The 22,004-nt window shown below is 42.3% G+C and overlaps 1 protein-coding gene across 1 annotated transcript in view; it reads left to right on the forward strand.

The window, feature by feature from the left end:
* Positions 1 to 1,189: 1,189 nt before the first annotated feature.
* PLA2R1 (phospholipase A2 receptor 1, 180kDa) overlaps positions 1,190 to 22,004 on the forward strand; it is a 184,167-nt gene continuing 163,352 nt past the window's right edge. The window contains exons 1-4 of the mRNA XM_006872042.1: positions 1,190 to 1,292; positions 1,524 to 1,644; positions 17,820 to 17,920; positions 21,584 to 21,664. Of these exons, the coding sequence (XP_006872104.1) occupies positions 1,190 to 1,292; positions 1,524 to 1,644; positions 17,820 to 17,920; positions 21,584 to 21,664 (406 nt within the window). The remainder of the gene's footprint in view (positions 1,293 to 1,523; positions 1,645 to 17,819; positions 17,921 to 21,583; positions 21,665 to 22,004) is intronic.

A 22,004-nucleotide genomic window follows, 5' to 3' on the forward strand; every position in this document is an offset into this window, starting at 1 on the left:
AGACTGTAGCGCTATAGAATAAAGCACTGGACAGAAAAGTTGGTTTGAACTGCAAGGTCGCTGGTTCAAACTCACCACCTGCTCCTTGGAAACCCTCTACAGAAGCATTGTGAGTCGGAACTGACTCAACCACATTTAACAACAACAACTAAACACTATATGAGTAACCTGGGCGAATGTTCTGTTGTAAAGTGAATTAAGTAAAAACAACTGGCTCTTTTACTGCGCAAAGGAGATAGCTGGTGGGCTGTTGGTGCTGTTAAGTGCCATAGAGTCTATTTCGACTCACAGTGCTCCTGTATAGGGTTTCTCAGGAGACGGTGGTGGGTTAGCGACCCATTGGGTTTCCAAGGAACAGCTGGTGAGCTTGAACCACAGACCTTGCAGTTCAAACCGCTTTGCGGTCTGGAGCATTAACCCACAGCGCCACACCAGAGGCTGGTGGCTAGGTCATTTTAAATGTAAAGATACTCAGTAATATAGCAGCCTGGCCTGCTAGTGATTCTGAAGTGAAGAGGGTGGAAACCAGGATGCAATGCTCCCGGGGTCTCCAGGGCAAAGCATTCCATAAGAGGGGAGGTCCCAAAGCACGTGGCTTCTCGGAGGAGCTCCGTTTACTCTAAGGGGCCTCCTGCCAAAACGCTCAGTGTTTACTAGAAGCCGGGTGGTCAGCAAACCCAGATGTCAGACATTCTGTCCCAGGGATTCACCACTCGCTCACCCCCAACTCGTCCTCAGCCTCTCCAAGGAAGAAAGAGGCGGGGCAGAAGGCGGAGGAGCAAGTTCTGGTCAATCTCACCCCTCCTCTCTCACCACCTCAAAGGAGGAATTTCTGGGATGGGTAGATAGTCCACCCCCTCAACGTCCTCTTTCTTATGGATGGGTAGGACTAGGAAAACCTCCGTGACTTTCCCGTCTCCCTCGCAGAGCTCTCGCGTGTCCGCTCGTTGTGGCGACAGAGGTGGCCGATTGGGGCGCCAGGACTCAGGGGTCGTGGAGGCGCAGGGGTGGCAAGAAGCCCAGAAGGCGGAGCTAAGAGAGGGCTGTGGTCCCGCCCCCCTCCCAGCGCCACGGGCGGGGCGTTAGAGGCAGGGCGCTGGTCCCCCGGAGAGCCACGGGCGGGGCGTTAGGGACAGGGCGCTGGTCCCGCGGAGAGCGGCGGGGCGCACTGCGCGCCCAGTGGTTAGCGATGCTGCCGCTTCTCCTACTGGCGCAGCTGTGGAGGGCGCTACCCGCCTGCGGCGAGGGCGCGGAGGCGGCGCTCAGCCCAGAGCGTGACCTCGAGTGGCAAGGTGAGTGGCCCCCGGGCCTGGGGACCAGATCGGCAGGTCGAGGCTAGGGAACGGGAGGCGGCCGAGAGAAGCGAGGACGGCCGGGTTGGTATTGAGGCCATGTCTCTTCAGTCCCATCAAAGTTCTGGAGATGGGACAGTAGGCAGTCGCAAGGGCCCTGTAACTATCTCCTCGCCTTCTCTTCTCCCCTTCTTCCTTCCCTCCTTTCCCTCCCTGGTTTGGGCCCCTCAGTTTCGTCGAATACAAAAATGGAGTGGATAACAGTGTTTACCCGAGTGTCGCGAGGGCAAGCCGAGTGGCGGGGCCTGGGTTTACTGGCCACTCGTGCTGGCCGGGACCTGGAGCACTGGAGGTAAACCAGAGCTAGACTGTAGGAGACTTTTAAAAGTGCAAATTTTCCGAGTGTAGCTTATTTGGGAGGGCCATGTCTCGAAAAAATGATGGTAAAAAGATATCCCATTTAGTCCCCTCCTTAAAGAAACACACAAAGTGTGCACCTGTGCAGTGGCACCAAGCTAGATTGCTCCCCCTACGAAGGAAAACTTTCCTCTATTAACGCCTCTCAGAGGTCCTTCTTTCCCTTATCAGAAAATGAAGTCTGTAATGTCCATAGGACCACTAAGGAATCAATGAGATCATTTCTAAAGGCATGTGGGACACCCCATGGTTTGACCATTTTGACCATTTCTCAAACGTTACTGCCAATGCACACACCAATTCAGCAAGCGTTTATTGAGCATAAGATGAAGTCCTGGTGTGGCACTGTAGGATAAGCACTTATAATAAGGTTAGTTTGAACCACAAAGTTGGTGGTTCAAACTCACCTGTCACTCCTCAGAAACCTTATACATCACTAACAACAACAATAGCACATAAGATACACGAAGGAATCTGCAAAGAGAAATGAAGAGAGGTTTCTATCTTCTAAGAACCACACTAGTAAATAACTTTATGTTCTCTGGACCCCTAAAAACCAGGGTCCAAATGTGGAAGCCCATATGTAGACCCAAGAGGAAGGTGTTCATTGCTGGTGGCATTCACTTTGTTTCCTACTTATGATGACCCATGGGCCCATGGATGATGCAAATAGATAAGCACTCAACTACTAGGCAAAAGGTCAGTGGTTTGAACCCACCCAGAGGTGTTTTAGAAAACAGACCTGCCAATCTGCTTCTGAAGGGACACAGCTTTGAAAAGCCTATGGGAACTCCATGAGGAAAAGATTGTTGTTAAGTGCCATCAAGTCAGTTCCAACTCATAGCAACACTGTGTAGGCTTTCTGAGGAGCAGCTGTGAGGTTTGAATTGCCTGCCTTTCAGTTAGCAACCCAGTTGCTTATCTTACAGCTCCATACCAGGACACCATGAAGAGGAAGGTTTCTGTTAAGAACTTTCAAGATGGTTCTAACTAGTAGTGACCCTGTATAGAGTTTCCAAGGACTGATCGGTGAGTTTGAACCACTGACTTTGTGATTAAAACTGATCTCGAGGTAGAGTGCTTATCTTATGGCAGCAAACCAAGACCCTGTAAGGAAAAAGGTAGGGGGAAGTTAAATAAAGAAAGGAGGATTGTCCAGCCAGCCTCCGTTCCCCTGTTTTTGGGTATAAATTTAGAAAGGTGTTAAGGAAGGTGTCTGCAGACAGTTTTTTCTCCTCAATATGCTATTTATATATTTTTTGAGGTAATACTTTCTGGATCATATTCTCTAGCACTCCTAGGAGGCCTTATCAAAGACAGATTGAGCAATAAAACCATACTTATTTAAAGATGGCCAAAGGTCAGAGAATTATACCCTTGTCAGTCAGTTTACTAAAAACTTCTCCTGTGGATGCATCTGACATATCAGACACAGAGAGGTGGTCCAATCCTGGGGGCAGTTTACCAGGTTTTGGCCATTCCTTTACATTTTAAAATGTGGAGTTTGCCTAAGCACTGTCTAGAACAAGACAACAGGGCCGAGCACAGAAGCTGAGACTAGGCCATACAAAGTGAGCCTCTGACTCTGGTTTATTCCTGATCAGCTAATCCCTTTCTATATATAGCAGACCCAAGTCCAGGCCTGAGATTGTTTGTATTCAGTGCCTTCTTTTTAGTGGTCAGGGACACCTGGAAAGGAAAACCATCTGCTATCTCCTGTGTCCTCAAGGTGACAGTTTGCTTCTCTTAGGGATTTGACATAGTTGTCATGGAGTTATTTTTTCGGATATGGAAATGCTGTACTGATGTTTTAAAGAACATGGAGACTGTGCAGGAGTAAATAGCATTTAGTGGTCATTGCCACAAAGAGTCCCCTCCATGACTCCACTCATATTAGTGGAATTCAAAGATTAATCCACAGAGCTTGAATTAAATTTTTTCTTGGCTTGGAGTCCTCGTGTGGCACTGCAAGAAAACACTGGGCTGTTAACTGCAAGGTCCCTGGTTCAAACCAATGAGTCACTCTTTGGAAACCCAATATAGGGTCGCTATGAGTTGGAACCGACTTGACGACAATTAGCAACAACAACAACAACATACAAAGATGGTAAAAACAATCTTAGAGTTGGGAGGAACCTGAGATAATGTCTACTACAACCACCCATTTTACAGATGTGGAAGCTAAAGTATAGCTGCTGTATAGTTAGTCATGCTTTTAGATGCCTCAGTTTACCATGAGGGTTACTGTATGACATCAACTCAACTGTAGCCATGATTGCTAGCCACAAAGCAACAAGGTGACCAATAGATACCCATTTTAGTTTCATAGCTAGTAAAAAGATATATAATAAAATGAGGCAGATTCTACATGTAGCATTTTTCACCTGGTTTGTTTGATATATGTTATTGATAGATATGATAATGTAAGTGTCTAGTTCTTGGAAGGTAGGTATTAGACTTCTTTCCAATTACTTATTTTTTATATTAAAAAATCAGTAAATGCAGTGTCAAATAGTAGTTAAGTTCACGGACTCTGGAGCCAGACTGTCTGGGTTCAAATCTAAATTCTGCTGTTTATTATCTGTATGACCGTAGGCAAATTACTTAACCTGGCTGTGCCTCGATTCCCTCATCTATAAACTGAGGAGTAAATAATAATACTTACCCAAGTACTGCAGAGCGTGCTGGCTATGTAGGATAAACACTAGACTGTGAACCACAAGGTTGGTGGTTTGAGCCCACCAGCTGCGCTGTGGGAGAAACCTAAGGCTTTCTACTCCTGCAAAGATTTACCACCTTGGAAACATTATACAGGGTCACTATGAGTCAGAACCAACTCCATAGCACTCAACAACAACCCAAGTACTACTCCAGTTGCTGAGATACCACTTTGGAGTCATCTGTCCCTGGTCCCTGGCTGGTACAGACCACCTCCATAGATGGGCAGCCCTGTAATAATTATTTACTGCCCTGTGCATGGCACTGCACTTAGCATGTCCTCCACCTTTAGTTGGCTATTCCAATGGGCCTCATTGTGATTTGCTGTCCCCATTCTGAAACCTGAGCCCTTTAGCAAGTGCTAAAACTTGACAGGCTTATTCAAGTACCCCAGATACTGGGAGGGCAAGGTTGAAAATAAAGAAGGATGAAGCATCTTGGACAAAGGTGGTCATAGTCTGTGTGAAGGATGATAAAGGAAATGAACTTGAGGCAAGCACAAGGATTTTGACACTACGTTAAGGGCTGAAAATTATACATATGAAACTACCTTAACCAACATAGTAGGAGATGTTCCTCCCTGTAGTATTCAGCATCTTGGGGAGTTAAAATAGGTGCTTCATAATTACCAGGGACCAGGGAAAGTGAGTGTGCTGATGAGTGGGAGGTCCAAGTGCTCATCGTATTAGAGAAGAAAGTGATGCTGGGAGTGGGGTAGTGGACTGGGTTTGGCAGTCTATGAAGGAAAAGAGGGGAGGGAACTAAAGATGAGTGGTTCATTGACTATTTGTTGCGTACCGAATGTATTATCTCCCTGTTCACCCAAAGCTATTCCCGAGATAATGTAGATAGATGAATGTAGATAGATGATTTGAAACATGATTCTAGAAAGCACAGTGAGCAAATGAGATATGGAAGGGAAGAAAGCCACTGTAGCAACTGGAGCTCAGTTTCACAAGGGACCCTCTGAGTGACTGTGTAGAAGAACAGAAACAACAGAAACCTGGGATATTTGTCTGCCTACCCCCATCCTGGTGTGGCACTGTGGGGATAATGCACTGGACCGCAAGGTCAATTTGAACCACCAGGTCAGTGGTTGGAATTCAGCAGCCCCTCCTAGAAAACCTTATACAGGGTTGCTATGAGTCAGAACTTAACAACAACCTCATCCTTTAATGATTGAGATTTGCTCTTGGGGCATTAACACACAGACAGGGAGACACAAAGTCAGTTGGAGTATATGGAAACACTCAGCACTTGAGTAACTCTAGGGTAAGAGAAATGGATGGGAAACCAACAGAATCTGCTAACCACCATACCACCATTGCCTTCCAGACTGGGGAGGTAAGAATGTGGGTTAGCTCTGATACTGGCCCCAAGAAGCTGAGAATCTAGTGACATATACAGAAACATAAGCAATTACGTGTCCTTGTTATAATAAGGAATGAATCGGTTGCTAAAGGGATGCAGAGGAGGAACTGACTAGCCTGAGGAGTTGGAAACTCACAAAAGTGAGTTTGAGTCATCTTAAAGGAGCTCTAGTGTGGCACTATGGGTTAATGTGCTGGACTACAAGTCAGAATTGACTCTATGGCCATGGGTGGGTGGGTGGAAAGGAGTCCCATAATGATGCAAATGGTTAAGCATTCAATTACTAGTTGAAAATTTGGCAGTTCAAACCCACCCAGAGACATCTCAGAAAATAGATCTTGTGATCTGCTGCCAAAAGGCCACAACCTTGAAAACCCTTTGAAGCAGTTCTACCTTGCACACCTGTGGTTTCCATGAATCAGAAGCAACCAACAATAATAGCAAAGTGTAACTAGGTATTTGCCATATGAGAAAAAGGTGATGCAACATTCAAGGGTTCTATACATTGAATTGTGTCCCCCCAGATTATGTGCTGTAAATCCTAACCTCTATGCCTGTGGTTTGAACAGAACAAGCGGCTATTGAATGGCTTAAAATCAGGAACGGTGTAGGTCAGGGGTGTGTTCCTTTACCATACTTATTCAGTCTGTATGCTGAGCCAATAATCCAAGAAACTGGATTACATGAAGGAGAGCATGGCATCAGGATTGTAGGAGGTTCATTAACAACCTTCGATATGCAAATGATACAACCTTACTTGCTGAAAGGGAAGAGCACTTAAAATACTTACTGATAAAGATCAAAGACCACAACCTTCAGTGTAGGTTGCACCTCAATATAAAGAAAATAAAAATCCTCATCACTGGAGTAATAAATAATATCATGATAAATGGAGGAAAGATTGAAGTTGTCAAAGACTTCATTTTGCTTGCATCCACCATAATCACTCATGGAAGTAGCAGTCAAGAAATCGAACAATGCATTGCATTAGGCAAATCTGCTGCACAAGACTTCTTTAAAGTGTTGAAGAACAAAGATTTCAGTTTGAGGACTACCGGTGCACATGACTCAAGCCATGATATTTTCAATAGCCTCCTATGCATATGAAAGTTGGACAATGAATGTCGAATAGAGGAATTTATGCATTTGAGCTACAATGGTGGAGAAGAACATTAAAGATATCATGCATTGCCAGAAGAACAAACAAATTGGTGTTGGAAAAAGTACAACCAGAACGCTCCTTAGAAGCCAAGATGACGAGACTTAGCCTTTCATGTTTCAGACATATTATCAGGAGGGGCCAGTCTCTGGAGAAGGACCTCATGCTTGGTAAGTGGACAATCAGCAAAAACGAGGGAGACCCCCCTAACAAGATGAATTGGCACAGTGGTAGCAATAATGGGCTCAAGCGTAGCAGAAACTATGGACTGGGCGGTGTTTCATTCTGTTGTACTTAGGGTCACTATGGGTAGGAACAACTCAAAGGCACCTAACAACAACAGTACCATAATCTCATTTGGGAATGGGTTGTTTTTGCTTTGTTATTGAGACAGGATTAGTGTAGGGTGTGTCTTGAATCAATCTCTTTTGATTAAGTAAGCAATCAAGAAAAGCAGAGATGGGGAAGATTGCTAAACTACATGGATTGCTCTAAGTAACCAGGAAACAGATGTTGAAGAATCAAGAACGTTCTCCCAGAACTGACACAACAAAGAAAGCCTCCTGGAGCTGAATCCCAAACTGTGAGAAAATCAATTTCTTTTTGCTAAAGTCATCCACCTCTGATATTTCTGTTATAGCAACACTAGCTAACTAAGACAAAGAGAAACAGCAAATATGGTACAAAGGCCCTGAATCATGGACGGGGCCATAGCAGAAGTTTAAAGTCCCAATCTGGGCTCTTTGGGATACAAAGAGGCCCAAGAAAGCTCACTCAGACAAACAAGAGGGCAGTTGTAAGATTTCTGGGATCTCAATGACAGATTCTCCTATGCAACCAGTCTTCTTGGAAATGGCAATTGGAATGAAGCAGCCAATTTTGCTTTTCTTCTCTCTCAGGGTCTGCATGTTAGTTTTCTTTTCTGTTAACTGGATTTCCCTGCCTTCACTTGCAGAACCTCTCATGTTAGCTTCCACAGCATCCTGGGAAGATTCCCTCACTAGCCTAAGAGAGGAGGCTGGCCCCACCAGTCACAGCATGCTGGCCAGTGCCTTGTGCTCTGCTCTTGAATCAGAGACCTACTCATAGATAATTGCCCTTGGCAAGGGACAGGCAGATTGTAAAGTTTTGTACAGGCTGATGTTGCCTCATCAAGGGCTGTGGATGGGCACATCCCCAGAGCAAGGGGTTGAGCAGAGCAAGATGTCGTGGCATGTCTATATTTGGAACTAGGGGAGATAAGACACAGTGAAGAATTTGGTTAAAAACTCTCTGCTTTTGCAAACAGTCTCCTTAGGCTGCTGAGAAGGACCTCATTGACCTTGTTAAGGGTTCAGACAAGGGGAACCAGATCACATTTTTATGTTTAGGAGTGCATTGGCCAGTTTGGGACTTGCAAAGGATAATTCTGGAGCTGTGGGGAATGAGAAGGAGGACATCTAGAAAGCTAAAGCCTGAAAGGAAAGACTGATGATTTAAAGTAAGTCCATCCCAGTAGGAATAATGGAAGCAAAATGTTTAGATTCAAGAAATAAGGATTAAAAAAGAAGAAAATTAAAAATGGCAGACTAGTGGAATTTGTTGTTGTTAAGTGCCGTTAAGTTGGTTCCGACTCATAGTGACTTTATATAGGGTTTCCAGGGAGCAGCAGGAGATGGGAAAGCTGGTGAGATGGGAGAAGCAGTGATTATACAGTTGAAATTCCAAGTTTGGGAGATGGATTCATTCTTAGTAGTGACAAGATCCATGCTGTGGTCATAGGTGTGGTCATAGGTGTGGTTATTATAATGGATGAACTGCTGTTCTCAGGTCATAGATGTGGTTATTATAGTAGATGAGCAGCTGGTCCTCCAAGCAGAGGAGGTCAAGGAGAGTCCAGAGCAGTGTTACAGCTTGTTGTTGTTGCATGCCATCAAGTTGGTTCTGACTCATAGAGACCCTGTTTAGGGTCTACTAGAGTGGCTAGCGTGTTTGAACTGTCAACATTGTAGTTACCAGTCTAGTGTTTATCCTACAGTGCCATACCAGGAATAGTTACAAGAGTTTAGAACTTTATTGTCAATGAGCTACAATAAGAAATATATTGTACGTCACAACCTGCTACAAATGTGTACACACATACAAGTATATATAATTGAAACAAAAAGAAAAACAAAACCCTTACAACCCATCCAATAAGATGTGTTGTTACTTTTCTATTCCATTGTATTCTATTTCAATTTGTAATGCTTGTCATTGCACACTAAATTGATTTCATGACCCATTAATGGATCACTACCTGTAGCCAAGAAACACTAGGCCAGAGTGTTGGGTCATCTGTGTGGAAGTTAAAGGTTTGGGGGTTGAGAGTACATTGAGGACCCTGCAGGTATCAAAGTCCTAGTCAATGTAGGTAAGAGGCTTGAGGCGATAGACTCAGTTAAGAGGAAGGGATTTCTAAAGGAGAGTGACAAGAGCTGCCATATGGAGGCAGCAGCTTGGAGGAACCAGGGCCTTGAGATTTCTCCCATATCTTTCATTTCTAATGTAGCCAGAATGCTCCTCTATGCTGTTCATGTTAGAATCTAATATGTGTAAATTGCTTACTGTGTGTGTGTGTATATATATGTATATATATATAAATTATTCTTTACCTCACTACAATTTAATGAAGTAAATAATAATATAATGCCTCTTACAGATGAAGGTTTAGTTAACTTGCACCTCCAGACAGAGTAGGGATTTGGGCCCCACACTCAAGCACTATTGTGGAGGATCCATGGATAGCCTTGTGATCCTAAAAAAATAATTCATTCTGTTGGTAACGTGATTTGATTTTGTAACGTGAGGAATGGAGGCTGCTCTCTAGATCTCGGCAATGCTTCCCATTCTAAGCCTCATGCATCCACATGTAGGAGTAAATATTTTCACAAGCAGAAATGTATAATGTTATTGATTTATATATTATTCTGGGCAATTCCTACATCCCTGGGCAATGAGCCAGTTCTGTAATCTCAAGATTTGGAATTTAAGTAGAAGTCTAATCTGGTACTGGTTTAGCTGCCCCTCCTGGCCATAAATCACTCCAGCCATCTGGACTCCATTTCTCTCATCTCTCATCATCTCTCAGTACTCTTCTCATCCTAGCTTCTCGAACTGGCTTCTTCTTCATACACCTTTGCAAGCCAGTGTGGATTTCCAGTTTTTCTGGTCCTTTCTTGTACTTTTGCATTAAGCTTCTTAACTCTTTTCCTATTATGAGTTGCCTCAGTAACTGATGCTATAGAATGCAAGCTCCGGGCTAATGACTGGAAAGGTTGAACCACACAGAACTCAGCTGTCCCCTCAGTGCTCCCCCTTTCCTGGACTAACAATTTGCTTAATTATATCAGGTTTTCTAAAGAAATAGCTAATTTGTTTTGCCTCTTCTGAATTCATTCTTATGCAGCAAATACTCACTTAATCAATCTACCAAAGTAAACATATTTGAGATCCTAATAGACCCGTTCCCTCTGTTTTTCTTAAAAAATTATCCTTGTAAGCCTTTTAGGTGATATTACAATACATAGTTAAGAATCTATTCTATGTTGAGTTGGCCAAAGTGGAAAGAAGTGTTATATTCATAAAAGAAAAAAAGCAAAACTATTTAGGAAAAATACCTTATAAAGCCACTTAAGGAAAATACAGTATTTCTATAAATTGGATTCTGTGATATGGAGCTAAACAAAACAGACAAGGGTTTCTGGTTTCATACATGGCCACACGAGTTTTTTAATTTGTAATACTTTCCAGGCTACCACAGTTCTAAAGAAATATGCTAATAAAAAAGGTTTTGCTATTTCTGTTTTTTGGCACTTGATTTTTAAGAACTTTCCTTGTTAATTACGAAACTATAGACTGGCAATTTAAAGTGGTACGGTGCCACAGGATAATGCACCAGACTGCAAGGTTGATTTGAACCACAAGGTCAGTGATTCAAACCCACCAGCTGTTCCTCAGAAACCCTAGACAGGGCTGCTGTGAGTCTGACTGACTCAACGGCACTTAACAACATTAAGCTATAAGCATAGTTTTATTTCCTGCTATTTTACTCTTATTAACATTTATTAAGTAATCATAATGATTAAAGTAATTATTTTAAGGCTATAGGAGGCCAACACAATGATTAACCCCATTGTGCAAATGGAGAAGCCATTACAGATACTTTTCTAGCATCAAGCAGTTCTAAAGTCCCTTTGGAAGTTACCAAAGTCTTCTTTCCATGGAGTTGTTCAAATAAGGACAGGGTCAGCTTCAAGGACATACCACCAGGTCCCTCCACTTGTAATTCTTAATAATTCTGTCCTTGAATCTGTGCTTGAAGTCCCATGGGACAATGAAACATTAGCTAGGGACATGGAGTCTTAGATCAAATGTGATGCTACCTCATGCCACCTCCCAGTCAACCCCAGAAAGGTTCTTAGCTGCCCCTCCCTGCTTCTGTCCCACCAGAGTCGCTCTTCTGAGCCAAGGATGGGCAACCAGATTGAATTGGGACTGTTGTTGTTAAGTGCTGTTGAGTCAGTTCTGATTCATAGCGACCCTGTATAGCAGGAGTAGGAAAATCATTAGGTCTGGCCCTGCCAAGGCAACTGCAGTTCCAGCCATTACATTGTTGTTGTTAACTACTGTGGAGTCAGTTCCGACTCATAGTGACCCTGTACAGGGTTTCCAAGGCTGTAAATCTTGACTGGAGCACAAAGCCTCATCTTTCTCCCGTGGAATGGCTGGTAGTTTCGAACTGCCGACCTTGAGGTTAGCAGCCCGATTCGTAACCACTATGCTACCAGAGCTCCTTAGCCATTATATTAGGGGTGACTTAATTAAATGTTTGACCATAAATAGCAGGTTAATTTTTAAATTGCTAATTTTGTATGCCCTGCGAATGATGTTATAAATGCTCAAATGGCCCTTAGCAGAAAAACAGCTTCTCCACCCTTCCTGTATAGCGTTTCTGAGAGCAGCTGGTGGATTTGAACAGCCGACCTTGTGGTTTGCAGTCCAATACTGATCCTATAGCACCACACTAGGAGTCCCAAATTGGGGTTGGGGGACTGGAACTAGTGACTTCTCCAGGTGGGACAAAGCTGTGGCCATTCCCACATAAGCTGGCAGCACCACTGCAACTTCAGTGTGAGTTCAGTGGGAGAACTTACACCTGTCCCAAGTACCAAACACAGTCCTGTTTGCAATCTCTTTGGGGTTGCCAGTCCACCATGGGTTAGGCAGAAGGCCCGTGAACTGGACAGATGGACTTCCATGACCACACTAGACCATACATTTTCATTTTTCTCTGAGCCCTACATATTATGTAGCTTGCCCTGAATGAGAACTAATAATATATCTGCCATTACAAATATCTTTACTGTTTCTATGTGTCCCACTTAAATACATTTTTTACATGGCCATAGTCTCAAAGCACTTAGGATGAATTGCTCCAGGTAAACATTTTAGTTTTCAGTAATGTTACATCATTTCACGAGTTGTTTTCGTTGTTGGTGAAGCTGTTTTCTGCTTTTGTTGGTTTTGGTGACCAAGTCTTTGAATCACTTCGCCTTGAGCTTTAAGGTGGCAAGGCATTTGTGAGGGAATTTTAACAATGTTTGGAACCTGTCAGCTGTCTTCTGAGCCTTGTTGTAACTTGTTCTTTGTAGCAAGGTTCTTGGTGATTGAGATGATCTATTTTCAGCATAGTGTATGAGATGGTAACAGAACTGCCATGAATAATGATTTTTACATAAACAGTGTTGGGTTCTTCCAAGTTAAATAAAGGCAAAAATGTGTGAGAAGAAAAAAAAAAAAAAAAGTTTTTAACTCAGTTAAAAAAGTTCCCTGGCAAGATACAGAGGTATATAGCAAAGCACCCCAGAAGAACAAAGCCCACCTTTGCTGTTGTCATTAAGTGTCGTCAAATCAGTTCCAACTTATAATGACCCTGTGTAGGGATTCCAAGGCTGTAAATCTTTGCAGGGAGTAGTGTGGTATTGTAGGATAAGAACTGGACTGATAACCATTAGGTTGTCAGTTCCAATCCACCCAGCTGCTCATCAGAAACTGACTTGATGACAATTAACAACAACATCAAAACTTTGCAGGGCAGAAAACCTCATATTTCTCCCTCAGGACAGCTGGTAGATTGGAACCTTATCTTTCTCTCTCAGAGCAGACAGTAGATGTCAACCTTGTGGTTAGCAGTCTAGTACTTATCCTACAAAGCCACTGTGCTACCAAGTCTTCATTAGTATACATAAAGATTTTCTGCAGGAGTCTAAAACCAAAACCAAACCACCTGTTCCAACTCTCGACAACCTCATGTGTTGCAATGTAGAATTGTGCTCCATGGATTTTCAAGACTGAGACTGCTCAGAAGCAGATCACCAGAATTTTTTGTCTGAGGCACTGTGAGATAGGTCCAAACCACCACCAACTGTTAACCATTTGTACTACCAAGACATCATCTGGAAAGGCCAAACCCAAACCAAACCCACTGCCAAGGAGTCTATTCCAACCCATAGAAACCCTATTGTTATTATTGTTAGGTGCCATTGAGTTGGTACCAACTCATAGTGACCCTGTGCACAACAGAATGAAATGCTGCCCTATCCTGGGCCAATCTCACAATTATTGCCACGCTTCAGTCCATTGATGCTGCCACTTTTCCAGTCCAGCTCTTTGGGAGTCTTCCTCTTTTTCTATAACCCTCCACCTTACCAAACATGATATCCTTCTCCAGCAACTGGTCCCTCCTGACAATTTGTCCGAAGTATGAGAGATCAAGTTTGGCCATCTTGGCCTCCAAGGAGCACTTCTTCCAAAACGGATCTATTGGTTCTTTTGGCAGCCCATGGCATTTTCAATATTCTCCTTTTTGTTGCTAACTGCCGTCGAGTCAGTTCTGACCTATAGCAACCCTGTTTAGGGTTTCTGAGGAGCAGCTGATGAGCTTGAACCACCGACCTTGCAGTTCAAATGGCTTTGCAGTCTGGCGCATTAACCCACAATGCCCTATACAAAGTAAAACTGCTCTGTAGGGCTTCAGAAGCTGGAAATCTTCACAGAAGCAGTCAGCCTCATCTTTCTTTCACTTAGAGGCTGGTGAGTTCGAACTGCCGACCGACCTTTCCATTAGCAGCTCAATGCTCAGCCTACTGCACCATCACCTTCTCTAAGGGCCAGCCACTGTTAAATGAGGACAGAGCACAAGGGATACAGTAGGAAACAAGAGTGGGCTGAGAGTGGCAAGTATAGTCTGAAAGGGTTAAGCCACTTTCTGCAGGGGTTGATAATAGGCAATTTGAATTCTCACACAATTGGAGTCTGGTAGACCTGCTTAAACTCAATTTCATTTTTCACATGTGAGAAAGAGTATTGTGTGTCTGTTGGAACTTGGAGTAGCGATTTGGGGAGATTAGAGACCAAGGGATGTAAACAAAGGGAAGAGAGCATTGTAAAAAGATTTAGCAAGAGCCTGTGGAGGTGGTGATTACCCAGGTTCAGAAGCTGCAGGAGAAGAAAGAAGGCTCCCTGAATCAAGGACAGGGAAAGGAAGTTCTGAGACAAGAGGACATTTTTTTAATGTATGTAGCTTTTTGGTTTGATTAATAGAAAACAATTGACAGGACCCCTCAGGCTTTGTTAGGTGTTGTTAATAGACATTTACTACATATCAGATGTTTTGGGATAGAATGCTAATATTCCCACCTAAAAGGTAGAAGTGGCTGGCACACCTTTCCCTTTGTTCTGTGGGTTAGTTCTTTCAAGGACTGGATACATGCTGCTTGCTACAAGCTTGGTGATTACTTGCTTATTGGTTTCGAAAGTCATATTGAAATCTCAGATTTTTTTGTGTTACTCAGCCATGAATGGAATTTAATTCCACAGTTTATAACCTCTCTTCCTGCTACAAAGAAGTCTCAGAAGTACACTCAGCTCTGAATCCATTGTTCCCTATGGGGAGAGATACAGACAAACCCAAATGAGTGTAGCTGGAATATGCTGATACATCTCAGGAGTTTTAGGGGAGAAACTGTCTCAAATTCAAATGTATTTCATAGAGACCCCTTTTTAAGTCTTAAGCAGGACAAAGGCAAGACAAAGACAGAGGGAAACCACCTGGGTGAGGGGAACCATCAGTATTAAGCCATAATGATGTTTATAGGATTCACAGTCATTTGGCCAATTTACGTTGTTTTTGTTAGGTGCCCTGAGTCACTTCTGACTCATAACAACTTTATACACAATAGGGCAAAACACTACCTGGTTCTGTGGAATTCTTGCAATTGTTACATTTGAGTGCATTGTTTCTGTCACTGTATCAATCCATCTCATTGGGGGTCTCCCTATTTTTTGTTAATCTTTACCAAGCATGATGTCCTTTTCCAGGGACTGATCCCTTGTGACAACATGTTCAAAGAAGAAGAGACAAAGTCCTGTTATACTGGCTTCTAAAGAACATTCTGGTTGCACTTCTTCCAAGACAGATTTGTTTGTTCTTCTGGCAGTCCATAGTACTTTCAATATTGTTACCAACACCATAATTCAAATGCATTGATTCTTTTGTGATCTTCCTTATTCATTGCTCAACTTTCACATTCATATGAGGAGATTGAAAATAACCATGGCTTTCATCAGATGTACCTTAGTTCTCAAAGTGACATCTGCTCTTGAACATTTTAAAGAGGTCGTTTGTAGCATATTTGCCTAATGCTGTATGTCTCTCGTTTCTTTACTGCTGCTTTCATGAGTATTGATGGTGGATTCAAGCAAAATAAAGTTTTTGACAACTTCAATCTTTTCTCTGTTTATTATGATATTATTTATTGGTCCAGTTGTAAGGATTTTAATTTTCTGTACATTGAGGTGTAATACACACTGAAGGCTATAGTCTTTGATCTTTGTCAGTAAGTATTTCAAGTCCTCTTGGTTTCTAGCACACAAGGTTATGCCATCTACATATCATAGCTTATTAATGAACCTTCTTTCAATCCTGATGCTGTGTTCTTCATCATATAACCCAGTTTCTCAATTATTTGCTCAGCATACAGATTGAATAAGTATGGCAAAAGGATGCAATCCTGGCACACATCTTTCCTGATTTTAAACATTCAGTCTTCCCCTGCTTTGTTCAGATGTCTCCCAGTTGGTGTGTATTCAGGTTCTTCATGAGCACAGTTAAATTCTGGAATAGCCATTCTTTGAAATGTTATTCATAGTTTGTTATGATCCACATGGTCGAATGCCTTTGTATAGTTATAAAGCACAAGTAAACATCTTTTTGGTATGCTCTGCTTTCAGCCAATATCCATCTGATGCAAGTGATAGTATCCCTCATTGCATGTCCTCTTCTGAATACAGCTAGAATTTCAGGCAGTTCCCTGTTGATGTATTGTTGCAACCATTTTTTAATTATCTTCAGCCAACTTTTAGTTGCTTGTGATATTAATGACATTGTCTGTTGATTTTCACATCCTGTTGGGTAACCTTTCTTTGGAATGGGCACAGATATGGATCTCCTCCAATCATTTGGCCAGGTAGCTGTGTTCCAATGACTCATTGAAAGTCTTCAGTGCTGCATAAGTTTGTTTAAAGATTTTAATTTGTATTCCATCAATATCTGGAGCCTTGTTTTTTGCCAATGTCTTCAGTGAAGGTTGAACTTCTTCCTTCAATACCATTGGTTCTTGATCATATGCTACCTCTTGAAATGGTTGAGCATAAATCTGTCCTTTTTTGGTAATGTAACTTTGTGTATTCTTTCCATCTTCTTTGATGTTTCCTAAATCATTGAATAATTTGTCTATGTTGCTGTTGTTGTTGTTAAGTGCCATCGAGTCAGTTCCGACCCATAGCGGTCCTGTATAGGATTTCCAAGGAGCAGCTGGTAAGCTTGAACCGCTGACCTTGCAGTTCAAACCACTTTGCAGTTTGGCGCATTAGCCCACAGCACCACACCAAGACTGTTGCTGTTAGGTGCTGTTAAATCGGTTCCAACTCATAACAACCGTGTGCACAGCAGAACAAAACATGGCCCAGTCCTGTGCCGTCCTCACAATCATTATAATGCTTGAGTCCATTGCTGCTACCATTGTGCCAATCCATCTTATTGGGGGTCTCCCTCTTTTTCGCTGACCTTCCACTTTACCAAGCATGATGCCCTTCTCCAGGGACTGGATCCTTCTGAAATATATCCCAAGTATAAGTCTTGGCAGCCTGGCTTCTAAGGAGCATTCTAGCTGTACTTCTTCCAACACAGATTGGTTAGTTTTTTCTGGCAGTCCATGGTACTTTTTATATTCTTCTCCAACATTATAACTCAAATGCATCAATTCTTCTACGGTCTTCCTTATTCACTGTCCAACTTTCACATGTATATGAGGTTATTGAAAATACCATGGCTTGGGTCAGGTGCACCTTAGTCCTCAAACTAACATTTTTGCACTTCAGCACTTTAAAGAGGTTTTGTGCAGCAGATTTGCCTAATGCAGTATGTCATTTGAGTTTTTGTCTACTGCTTCCATAAGTGTTGATGGTTGATCTGAGCAAAATGAAGTCTCTGATAACTTCAATCTTTTCTCCATTTGTATGAATGTTGTTTATTGGTCCAGTGGTGAAGATTTTTGTTTATATTACAATGAGAAGCAACCCATACAGAAGGCTGTGGTTTGTCCATAGAGTCCTCTAGTATGTCAAGCTGAAGCTTGGATTTTTTTTCTTCAGTTCTTTCAGCACTAGAAATGCTGAGCATGTTCTACCTTTTTGGTTTTCTAACTGCAGCTCTTTCATTATAATACTTTACTTTGTCATCTTGTACCCTTTGAAATTTTCTGTTCAATTCATTATGGAAGATATAAAACAAAAGAAATTGGTTACAAAGTCGTGATTGGGAACAAATCAACTCATTGCAATCGCAGGCAGAACTACGGAAGTGGGAAAGGGACCATGACTGGTATACACCACTATTACAGACTAGAAAAGCTTACAGGATTGATTCTGGGGCCCTTCAAACATTTTGTTCAGGGTATGATTAATGACCATGAGGTCTTGCTACCCCAATTTTTTTTTAAGGGCATGCCCAGATAAATTCCAGCAGGTAGCTTGCCCCTCCTTGGACTTTCTTTGGGAGTGTCCTTAATCCACTTTCAAATGCAGTCTGCCTGAGTGCAAAGCTTCTTACATTGCCAGTTAGTGGCCAGAAAGAGCTCAATGGAGACTTAAGTTATGTCAAGGCTTAAAATCAATTTAGGGTTCCCACTGCAAACCATAGCATCCCACAAACAAAGTACTCAGAATTTAAGCTCTACTATACAGGGTCGCTATGGGTCGGAACCGACTCGACGGCACTTAACAACAACAAATATAGGAGAGAAGCCCAGCAAGAAACCACTTCCCTTCAGACATGTTACAGGGGAGAGATGCTCTCCTTATTAACTCAAAGCACTTTTTCTGCCAAAATGGATATATTGTCCAGAACAGCAAAGAAGTTGATAGATTTAAGGGATGATGCATTGCAAGAAATGTGTGAATCCAGCTCCTAGCTGTGTGGGTGGATGGAGTAGAAGAGACTTCAAACCTAGGGGAATGCAGAGGAGATTGAAACTGGATTGTAACTGGCAAGCTGTGGCTTTCTAATGTTGTTGTTAGGTGCTGTCAAGTCGGTTCTGACTTATATCGGACCTGTGTACAACATAACGAAACACTGCCCAGTCCTGCGCCATCCTCACAATTGTTCTTTGAGCCCATTGTTGCTGCCACTGTATCAGTCTATTTTGTTAGGGGTCTTCCTCTTTTTCTTTGACTTTCCAATTTACCAAGCATGATGTCCTTCTCCCTCCTGATAACATGCCCAATGAAGACTTGTCCTATTTGCTTCTAAGGAGCACTTTGGGTGTACTTCTTCCAAAACAGATTTGTTTGTTCTTCTGGTGGTTCATGGTATTACATTTTTCTCCAACACCATAGTTTGGCTTTCTAGTAAGTTTATCTTAAACATTGCATGTAATGTCAATGGTATAACTGAACGTTTCCTTAACATAAAGTGATACAGAAGTAAGCTCTGTATGTGCTGTTGGATTAGGTTGCCACTGTAATTGTGTAATTTACTGAAAGCCCTTCACTTGAGGGCTGAAGATCACAAAGTTGGCAGTTCAAATCCACCAACTGTTCCTTGGAAACTCAAAACAGGGTGGCTATGAGTTGGAACCAACTTGATGGCACTTAACAACAACAACAACACACACACATGTTGTTATTGTTATTTCTGAGGAGTGACTGGTGAGTTTGAACTGCTAATTTTGCAGTTCAAACAGTTTTGCAGTCCAGCGCATTAACCACAGCACCACACCAGGACACATACTCACTCTCGCTCTCTCTCTCTCTCTCCATAATATATGGAGAGAGAGACTTCTGGTGTGGTGCTGTGGGCTAATGTGTCAGACTCTAAAGTTGATTGAACTGCAAAGTAGGTGGTTCAAGCACACCAGCTGCATCTTAGAAACCCTATACTGGGTTGCTATGGGTCAGAATCGACTCAACAGCACTTAACAGCAGAAACATATATCTAGTTTTCTATATAGAGTTATATATTGTTGTTGTTACATGCTATCGAGTCATTTCCGACTCATAGTCACCCTGTACAGGGTTTCCAAAGAGCATATATATACACATATATATATATATAAAAAGGGGTACATAGGGCAAGGTCTAGGAGCAGTCCCATGTCCCAGAAAGGAACACTACCCTTCCACATGCACTAACGTCTTTCATCAACCAGGAAACCCCTGGAGTTTTTGTACCCAGAGCCTTTCTTGGTGCCTCATTACAAAGGCAGCTGGATTGACTCATGTCCCCCTCCCATGGGGTCAGTTGGTATCATGTGGTGGGGTCTTTTGAGACTGGCCAGCCCCCACCTGAGTCACCTCATTAGAATAAACTGTAAGGGTATGGTCTGGAGTCTTTATAGATAAGAAAGATATGAGAGAATTTCAAAAAGTTAATGAAAACATGGAATTAAAGGATAATGGAATTTTCCATGAACTTTTTGAAGTCCTACTGTTTTTCAGTCACCATGGAAATTACCATGTTTTAGATGTTGTCTTTCAGGAACCAAGGACAAATTCTGTGGATAAGGTTAATTGTAAACTCCACAGGCCATCCCTGGTCCTTGGTCCTAGTTCCTTTGATATACCTAACAATTGGAGGATTGTTGTTTTCCTCCCTTTATGGTAAGTCATCTAGATCCAGTTTTCCTTCAGGCTAGTCATATTACATTCTGAGGATCAGTCACTACCAGTATCATCATCAATACTGGCCATCAATGTTGATGTTGTTAAATGCCATCAAGTCTGTTCCAACCTATAGCGACCCAAGGAGCAGTTGGTGGGTTTGAACCACTGACCTTTTGTTTAGCAGTAAGTGATTATTCTACAGCACCACATCAGAACTCTATTAATAGTATAATCTTACCAATTATATGTGGGATAATGCACTGGACCACTGCAAGGTTGGTAGTTCAAATTCACCAGCCGCTCCTTGGAAACCATATTGACTCGACGGCACTTAACAACAATAATACTATATTATGGAGTCCTGGTATGTTGCTTTGTGCTAAAGCACTGGACTACAAGGTTGGTATGAACCACAAGGTTGGCTGTTCAAGCTCATCAGCTGCTTCTCAGAAACCCTATACAAGGTCACTATGGGTCAGAACCAACTCAGTAGTACTTGACAACAACAACACACTACATCATAAAATTATAGAAGTCACCTGAAAAATAAGAGTCCAAAGATACTGGCATATTACTAGAGTTCCAGTCAGTCATTAGCAATGAGTCCAGTCCATCATTATATCTACCATGGGAGCATCTTCCTGTTGAGGCCACTCAGACTTACTTCAGGCTTCCATTCTGTCTTGTCGGGTTTAAATGCAGGAGTATAACCTTTGCTTCACTCTTTCAGGCATCTAGTGTCATTGAACTGAAAGACAATATCATCTCTGACTCTTAGTCTCTTTTGAGTCATTAATGTAATTTTGGATTTCTCTCATTGTATCCCATACTCCATGTATTCAATCCTTTGCCTTCAGCAGGTATTAGAATCCTAACCCAGATACATGTGAATGTAATCCTATTATGGAATAGAATTTTATTGTTATGTTAATGAAGGGCTTTCAGTGTAGGATGTATGTATTAAATCATTAAGGAAGCAAGCACAAATGGGGGAAGATTGATGCCAAATGGAGATCTCCAAGGAAAGCCAAGAAGGATGCTGGGAAAGTTGAGACAGAGTCAGAGCCTTCCCCTAGAGCCAGTGCCCTGAGTTTGAACTCTTAAACTGTAAGAACACAAATTTCTGTTTGTTAATGTCACCCTCTTTAAGTATTTCATTTATAGCAGCGCAAAGAAACAAAGACACATCTGGAGACTAATATACAAATTTTTGAAAGAAATGCTGAAGTTCCTCTATAAAATCATCCCAAACCACCTCTTTCCAGCTTCCTATTCTACTACTACCAAAGCACTTATATAGTTGGGCTCTTGTCACCCAGAACATAGCCTTTTTACCCTTCTGAGCTTTGATAAGCTTTCACCTGACACTTTGTCTCTCCATGTAGAGATTGAGATGTCCTCCTCTACTCTTCTGAGCCTCTATCAGAAGGACAAGCATGTGCGACAAATATCCGGTTCCCATACATGTTGGTTGGAGTCCTGGTGTGGCACTGTGGATTAATGTGCCAGACTACAAAGCCGTTTGAACTGCAAAGTCGGTGGTTCAAGCTCACCAGCTGCTCCTCTGAAATCCTACACTGGAACCGATTCAACGGCACTTAACAACAATAATAACATACGTATTGGTTGCATGAAAAGACAAGAGTTGGAGCATGAACAGTAGAGATGGATTTCTCTGATTTTCTAATCCAAACTGACCCTTTCTGTTGTAATTATACCTTTATGCAAAAGTATATTGTGGGGAGAGGGGAATGGAAGAACAAAGCAGATGGGAGAACAATTAGACAGGTCTCAATGGGCTAAGTG

The sequence above is a fragment of the Chrysochloris asiatica genome, unplaced genomic scaffold, assembly GCF_000296735.1.
Source record: "Chrysochloris asiatica unplaced genomic scaffold, ChrAsi1.0 scaffold00181, whole genome shotgun sequence".
In the NCBI taxonomy this organism is placed as follows: Eukaryota; Metazoa; Chordata; class Mammalia; order Afrosoricida; family Chrysochloridae; genus Chrysochloris; species Chrysochloris asiatica.